Source organism: Prunus avium, chromosome 2, assembly GCF_965620075.1.
Source record: "Prunus avium chromosome 2, drPruAviu1.hap1.1, whole genome shotgun sequence".
Taxonomy (NCBI): Eukaryota; Viridiplantae; Streptophyta; class Magnoliopsida; order Rosales; family Rosaceae; genus Prunus; species Prunus avium.
In genome coordinates this window covers 10,701,396-10,709,702 of record NC_142285.1, presented here as the reverse complement: position 1 = coordinate 10,709,702, position 8,307 = coordinate 10,701,396, and the positions used below count along the sequence as shown (strand labels likewise).

The following is an 8,307-nucleotide window of genomic DNA, read 5'->3' as shown; positions in this document are numbered from 1 at the left end:
ACTGCAATATGATTAATCAAAATTATATCCACTTAAATTTAGTTTTTTTTTTCTTCTTTAGACTCAAACACTTAGGATAATTAACTGGAAAACAAAATTGGTAAAGAGAAACGCAAAATTTTCCCAGTAATTTGCAACCATCGTGGATTGAACATCAATAATCATGTGGTGAATTAGAGAAAAATTATAACTTTGTAATGAAGTTGAGAATAATTAATTAAAACCTTGTGACAAACATGCAAACAAAGCAATGGCACACATCCCTTGTAAAATCCTTGACCATGGTTGTGAGAACTCCATGGCCTGCAAACCGAACCTCTAATCGAATTCTTTAATCAATATTACTAGATACTGAAGTTTAATCCCGAAACTTCATATATAGAATACATATGTATATATATATATTTAGTTAGCTCTTCCTGACAAATTTTAAAACGACAGTGGCGGTGACTATAACGTTAACAATAGGGTGTTGATTTTCCCACTCCCCTTTTGTCCACTACACTCCTTTTTGTTTTGATTAAAGAGAAATTTCATTAGATGAACTTCAATGGTACAATAATTAAAAACATCAACAATACATCTAAAGTACCAATCCCAAGAGGGCAACAAACTAACATGCTAAAAGCAAAACTAAAGCGAACAAAAACCACACTAAAACTACTAGCCCACGTCACCACAATTAACCATAAGCCCCTTTCGGTTTTTAATACTTTTTACTATAACATACAATTTTCCACGAAGAAAGTGTAAGTAGACAAACAAGGAGTGAAAAAATCAGCTCCCTAAAAATATTGGGATTTCATCTTTCCCCATAAAGTTGACGGCTTATTGGTGGTGAGGTACTCAGCCAACCCCTTGTGCCTCCCAATAGCCCATCATGGCCTTAAGCCTATGTATTTTGGGTAATGATCAAACAATATCACGCACACAAAGAGGGGAGGAGCTAGAATTCAAATTTTAGGGGGCCAAAAAATTAAAATATATTAGGGGTGTGCAAGATCTAATTCAATTCGGAAAAATAGATCGATCCAGTCTAATTCAATTCAATTTTTATTGGTTTCAATGATTTAGCGGATTGGATTGTTTCCCTAATTTCGAAAATCGATATGATTGAATTGGATGACGGATTTTCTTGTGAGAATCCAATCCAACCTAGTTTGTTTCATGCTTATTTTGCTTGTGTAGGTATGTGTAATTGAAAAGGTTATGAACATTTTAAGTTATTTGATGGAGACATGCTTAATATATAACTAGCCCCTTGTAATATATAGAGAATGAATTATGACCAATATATATATATAGATAATGAAAACAATTTTCTCTAGAGTTTCATTTATATTTTAAATTTAAGTATATTAATGTGTTTGATTAGATTAAATATATTTTTTATATTTTGAGTACAAGTGATAGTCTAAACTAAAGGGGATGAGAATTTCTGTCACACACAACTAAGAGGCCATAGGGGTTTGAACCTGAGACCTCTAGTCTGCAAGTCAAAGCCCTTTTCCACTGGGCTAGATCCCATTGGCTTAATTAGATTAAACCTAATGATAAATGTTTCATATTTCATTATTGTCTTTTTTCATTTTCAAAACCCCTCATCCAATCAAATTCAATATCAATTGGATTGAATTTAGTTTTGATCCTATCGAATTGGATTGGAAAAATCACAATCCAATCTATATTGGATCGAATGCGGATTGACTAAATTACATTGGTTTCGAATTGACGCTCACCCCTAACATATACCAAACATAGTGAAGAAAAACAAATTTCTATTGATTGCATTTAGAAAAAAAAAAAATTGTATATTATTAAACAATTTAAAAACTAATTCGTAATACTGATATTGAAGAAAAAAAAATTCCAACGTATTTAGAAATATGTTAAACTCATAGTCATTTCAATTATTTTCAACCTATTTGGCTAGTTATCTAGTCCTTAAGATTTTTCAACTAAATCTATCCAACTATAGCTATCCTTTCTTATTTTTATCTTAAAGAAACCAAAATATCTATTAAAGCCCAAAACAAAAGACATATAAAGAGAGGCCAATGACTTCACTTTTTTATCCAAAATTAATTTATTGGGTGCCCATTAACTTAAAACATACAAATTCCTCTTAATTTGTACAATTCATTACATTGATTGGTGGAGGGAAACTTATAAAATATTGGGGACGAGGGCCACTGTTGGCCTGAAGGTGACTCTGCCCCTGCACACAAATTTGTCAATCTATGGTCTAAAGCCACCGCCGTGCGGCCTTTCGGCTTTTGGTCAGGTACCCCCGTCGTAGATTGGATTCCTGTGACCTGTTTTTGGGGTTCTGTTCGATATGCAACTCTGGTGGTGCTAATGACACAACTTCTAGGTTACGTTGATGTTTATAAATTGTACACATGACTGAATTTTGTTGGACGGTAGGACCAATCATCAATGCCAGCTAGTGCTATTGTATAATTTCTCATCTCTTGCAGTCACAGGGAGTCATTTCTTTTCAGTGGAGGTATTTAATCAGAATTAATTTTAAAGAAGTATATAAAAGTCTAGGTGCATTCAATTTAGACTTCAATAAACTTTTTATAAAGTCTATAAAATTCATACAATTATATGTGTGTTCAATCATGACTTCAAACAACTCCACATAGATCTAGGGTGTTTGCAAGAAGTCTAACTAAAACAGACTTTATGCATCAATAATGCTAAAGTCACCAAATTTGAATCTCGGATGAAATGGTATACGCCACATCATCAACTTTAAATCCATTATATCTCCCACATGAATTAAAGCGTGATTAATTATTTTTTAAAAATATTTATCTGATTAACCAAAATCCCTAGATTGATCAAAACCATTACCGCATCTCGCAACCAAATAAACCTTTGCACGACACCGTCCGTCGTCCGTCGTCCTTCATCATTGCATTGACCATGACAGCTCCGCATTGAGTATATAGTAGATAGCCATTAAAGTTCGAAAACTTGATAATTGGATGCGTTGTAATGTTCTAATACGCTATTTTTTAGTACAAGCGATAATCCAAACTAGAGGAGAGATAGTTTCAAATACGCTATTGATAAGTTTTTAAGTTCTTTTTTTTTTTTTTTTTGGGTTCTTATGAAATGCCAAGACCACAATTTACAACTGCAAAGGATCTTGATTTTTTTTCTTCTCATACACACTATTGAGGTGCTATACCCTGTTTTTAAAAATACGATTTGGTACATAGAACTTTTCTAAAATATGTATTTGAAAATTAAAATTCAAATGTTTTTACGTATATAAAACGTTTTTAAAAAAGATAATTTAAAACCCAAAGATTTAAGAATGTAAAAGCATACACAAAATCTATAACAAATTGGAAAGCTTAAAAGGGTTGAAAGTTATAAAAATATTTTTAGAGAAGTTTTATGGGACCAAAACCTATCTCACGAGGGTGTTGGGCCCTCCCATCAAAACCTATCCTATCCAGGCTAATGTTGATTCTCATTGTTAATTTGGTAGGGTAGATGGATGTGGGTCTCATTGTGGAAACTCACTATCTTATTTCGGTGTCATGTGCCCTTTCTGTATCTCTCTTTTTCCATGAATTATGATTTCTGTATCTCTTTTTTCATGAATTAGTAATATAAGGAGAGAGATAAGAAAAAAGGTAATGATGCCGTGATAGAATAGTTTACATCACTAGAGGATTCACGCCCATCAACTGCTTGACAATCACTTACGCACGCGTGGGATCTGGGTTCATTAGTTTTCCTCATTATAAATCCAATCCTTTCAATCGATTAAAGGTACGAACATTTCTCCTTTGCTTACACGACTTGACATAGACTTTCAAAAAGAATCGATGAAAGTAGGGAGACTGGAGTCAACAATGGCAACTGGCCTCCAATTATATCACTATTGCCACTACTAGGTGAAGAATGACTACTTTCAATGAACTTGCCTAACATCGACCAAAACAAAAATAATTGCCAAACTTTGACCCGTTTTCTCTCTCTGACTTTTTTCCCCATTCCGCACATGTTAGACCATTCTGACAGATGTGACATAATAAACAACCTCCACAGAAAACTAAACAAACTTGGCATTTATTCAACAAACAAAAAAGCAAACTTGGCACTAAAGGGCCAAGTTAATTTGAAAGCAACAGGGTTCAGTTTCAGCTCAGCCCTGCATCCGGACGGGAGGGAGTTCCTATCTAATTTATATCACATAATTTGCCAAAAATCAGTAGTTGCAAGTTTTATCAGACCTAACAGGGCATTGCTTATGCAAGTAGAAGAGTGCTGATATTACTATTCGAGCTTTCCCCCGATAAACTGCGAAAGCAAGAATGAATTGTTGATAGCACAAACTGAAATGCAGTTGAGAAACAAGCAAAATGTTTCTAAGATACATGAAACCACCACATATATAGATGTCTCTGTATACATTACATAACTACATGCCAACAATGACTTTAGCAACCAGAAAATGTATCTAACATTTCAACGAAAGTACTTGTATTAGATTGGCTTCTTTCCAGTCCTTTATTGGCCCTACTAAATACTGCACTGAGAACAACTAGACAACCTATACTTGGATGATGAGGTTGCAGCAAGAGAACCCCCAACTTCTTCTAAAAGGTCCGACAGATATAATAAGCAGCTAAACTTAAAAATAGAAGCTTCACCTGGTCGGTCCAGAACCGTGTGGGGATATCCTCATTCACCCCCAACCCCCCGCCAAACAACATAATATACAGCCTTATTCAGATATTGGAGCAGTCAATATATGAAAACCCAAATTCATCAGATCCAAAATGCATCTTGCTTCAACATTGAGTCATCACTATAGTCGACTGAGTTAAGGGGAGTGCCAAAACCTAAGTTGACAGGATCATTGGGATGGTTACCATATGGAGAATCAAATAACTTGCACGGATCAAACTGAATTTCTGTGGGTGGGAAAACCGGATGAAGCATAGGCATGGAGGTCGGTTCAGACATGTTGCGTCCCATAACCAGCCCTTGACCATAGAAGTTATCCTCCATTGGAAATTGAAATTTCACCTGCTGCTGGTTGTGGTCTTCGACAACATTGATGTTTCCAGGATTTGAGTTCTTGTTCTGCTGAACATTACTATCATAGAATGACATCAGTTGAGATATCATTTTCTGCCCATCCTCGGCTAGTCCAAGTCCCGAAGCATTAAAACTACTTGTCTGGTTCACTGGTTGTTGAATAGCTGGCTTAGGTTGAGTAATGGGTAGAGAAAAGCCCACAGGTTTGTCGTTGTTAAGATGAAAGCCTGACATTCCAAACACTTGTGAAGAATTACCCCGGTATGGACAATTCAACTGGTGATTGTTTCTTGCAGTTATGTCGAGAAAGCCTAGGCGGCAATCATGATATGGGCATTGGAGGTATTCACAGGTGTAAATCTTCTGATTTAGCATCATCTGTGGCTCTTCGGCCAGCTGCTTCCTCTTCTGACCAAAGTCTGAGTTGGTCTCAATCAGCTCTCCCTTAATCTGAGGTACCATCCTATCTCTTTGTCCAGCTGTTCCAATATTGAAGTGATTAACAAGAGGTTTGCAATCCTCTACTTCAACATTTTGTTCATCATCCACCCCTTCAACATCATAATCACTGGTACCGCTAATTGCAAAAGACCCACTCCCAACAGCTGATGGAGGGGGGCATCTATCAGGATACAACCTCCGAGCCAAAGCTTCCTCCTGGTTTATAATGGCTAGCCAAGTAGCACTCTCCTTAGCAGTCATTTTGTCCTGCAAACATTTAGACTGACGAACAAGCTTGCGGATCTTGGAAATATCAGGTGACATGTGCTTTATCACAGCCGTGAGAACACTCACCTTCCAAGCCTTCTTCAAATCATGAGGCTTCTTGTATGGGGGAGGACCCTGATCCTTTGGTAAATTTAATTGAGGCCACCATTCCTCGTTACCAGTAGGCCACCATGGTGGGGCAACACCCTTCTCCAATGGAAAACGTCTTTGGGGTGGATCACAGTGCTGCATCAAAGCTGACAAGAGTGAACCAAGAGTTGTGTCTTGGAGCTCCTGCAAGGTGTGAGGAGTGGATGCCACAGCACTGCAGTCTTCATTTTTCCCAGGGATTGAATGATCTGCCTGATACTTGGAAATTGCAGCCGGGCCATTACGATCAAACCTTACTTTTTCCTTCCACCACTCTCGAAGATTGTCAGACGCACCACTCACTGGTTTTCCTTTTTCAGGGATAATCCCATAAACAAAACCCTGAGCTTTGCAAACTTCCATCATTTTCAGCATATATTTCAGGATTCCATCCTGTGCCCGTGACATCTTCTTCCTCCGAGCTTGTTCCTGTGATTGACGCTGCCTTGCATTGTCAACTCCTTCCTTTCCCTTACTTTGTTCTTTAAGTCGCTTCAATAGCATCCGATCTCTCCACATCCTCCTCTCAAGCTCATCAACATCCATTTCTTCATCACTATTATCCTCCTCTGCTGTTGCCTCTGGGTCATGCTCTGGAGCTGCCTCTCCTTCCCCAGGAGGAGCCGAAAGGAAATCAAGATTACCACAGAAACCCATTTCTTCAAAGATCCCCATTTAGCACCGACAAAGAGAACAGCCCTGATTATATATACTAATAATATAAAATTGAGCAATTAAATGCAGTCCAACTCAACTTCACCACCGTTCTGGAACTCTAAAAGATTTCCGATCTTGCGCACAGATATTAGCTTTAAACTTCTTATGAGCCAAGGTTTCTCAATAAAGGATACTCAACCCAAACTTCTGCAAATGAATAAATTACAAATAAGTCAGTTCAATCCCAAAGTGTCGCGTATCATAGATCAGGTAAATTGAACTCGCAATATTAACTCTAATTGAATGAAAGGACAAAACAAGGGAAAGTAGATATTTCATAAATAAAAGTAATTACAAATAGAAAAAGTACTTAGACAGAAGCACCTAGACACGCCATACATTAAATTCGCATGAAACCAACAACTAATGCAAACAAACGAAGTGACGCAACAGATCTCCGTTACACTAAAAGAACCCAAAGAAATCCCTAACACATGGGCCTCATCACTAAAAGCAACAAAATAAGTTACGAACCAAGACAAAAGATAAGGCTCTCGAATAACCGAGAAAAAAGAACAAAAAAACAAAAACGAAAATAAATTCATCAGTGACGCGAAAAACATGGGATCATTACAATAAAAACTAAATTTAAGTTACATGTACATACCCTGCAACTGCAAACAACCACTAAAGCAGAAAGAACATAGAAAACTTCCCCCAGATCCACCATCACCGGATTCATTTTGTTAAAAATATAAAAAAACATATTATTGATTTTTTTTTCTTCTGGTTTACACAAACTGTTATAGCTTAAAACGCAGGTTTACAGCATATATTTCACCAATCTAAGCAACATAATTCAATTATTATTTTCTTCCATTATTTAATATAAACTCAGAAATTCAGGGTAGCCCTCTTTTGGATCAGAAGGTTGTTCAAAGCTGTCCGTCCCATCCAGATCCAAACGTATCCAATCCAAAATTCACAAACAAAAAAATTAAAAGAAATAACACGAAAATTAAAAAGATCAGATAGAAAGAAAGAAAAAATGGTAAAAACGCAAACCAGGACCTGTACCTAAACGAACTACAAAACAACAAGGCACACCAAACAAAACCCAGAGAAAAACTATTACTAAGAAAAGAACCAGATAGTGGTGCAAATCAGATATAGTATCAGCACAGAGATCAACCATCAAAACCCATGAAAAAACACAAGATTGAGAACAAAAATATATATTTATAATCAATTCTGTACACCAGAAGACAGAGAAATGAAACAAGTACTTCAAATAAAAAAAGCATAAAGATGAGAGGTACCTGATTGATGGATATCATGTGTTAATAGGTGAGCATTGAAGCTCCTCAAGCACCCTCTGATTGCTCAGAGAGAGTCAGAAGAGAGAGAATTTAGTGGGTTTTCGTTCCCTTTCTTAATGGAGGAAGAAAATGAGAGAAAAAGATAAAGAGTGGCGACTGCAGGGAAGGGACATAAGATAGGAAGAAGCAAAGGTGACTTTTTATTTAACTAGAGTCAGGTTACGTTTTAACCGCGGTTAAGACGTGGGAGGCCACCTTTTGGTTTTCCCTTCGCATATGAAAAGCTTTTTAATTGTGGTCGGGATTCTCTTCTGTGCACTTCCTCACACTGAAGTCATTGGTGCTTCACCAAACATCCACGTTACATCCCATCATGTGGTCACAAGATTATTCCTTGGTCAAT

The 8,307-nt window shown here is 36.8% G+C and overlaps 1 protein-coding gene across 1 annotated transcript; it reads right to left on the bottom strand.

The window, feature by feature from the left end:
- Nucleotides 1–4,372: 4,372 nt before the first annotated feature.
- LOC110748699 (ETHYLENE INSENSITIVE 3-like 1 protein) lies at nucleotides 4,373–8,064 on the bottom strand. The gene is made up of 2 exons (XM_088248444.1): nucleotides 7,905–8,064; nucleotides 4,373–6,792 (listed from the first exon to the last, which is right to left on the bottom strand). Exon 2 carries the CDS (start codon nucleotides 6,601–6,603, stop codon nucleotides 4,798–4,800), a length of 1,806 nt encoding a protein of 601 aa, XP_088104570.1. The 5' UTR covers nucleotides 6,604–6,792; nucleotides 7,905–8,064; the 3' UTR covers nucleotides 4,373–4,797.
- Between the last annotated feature and the right edge of the window lie 243 nt (nucleotides 8,065–8,307).

Bases quoted from the DNA above. Each gene is read 5' to 3' on its own strand.
- LOC110748699 (XM_088248444.1), bottom strand. From the start codon at position 6,603: ATGGGGATCTTTGAAGAAATGGGTTTCTGTGGTAATCTTGATTTCCTT.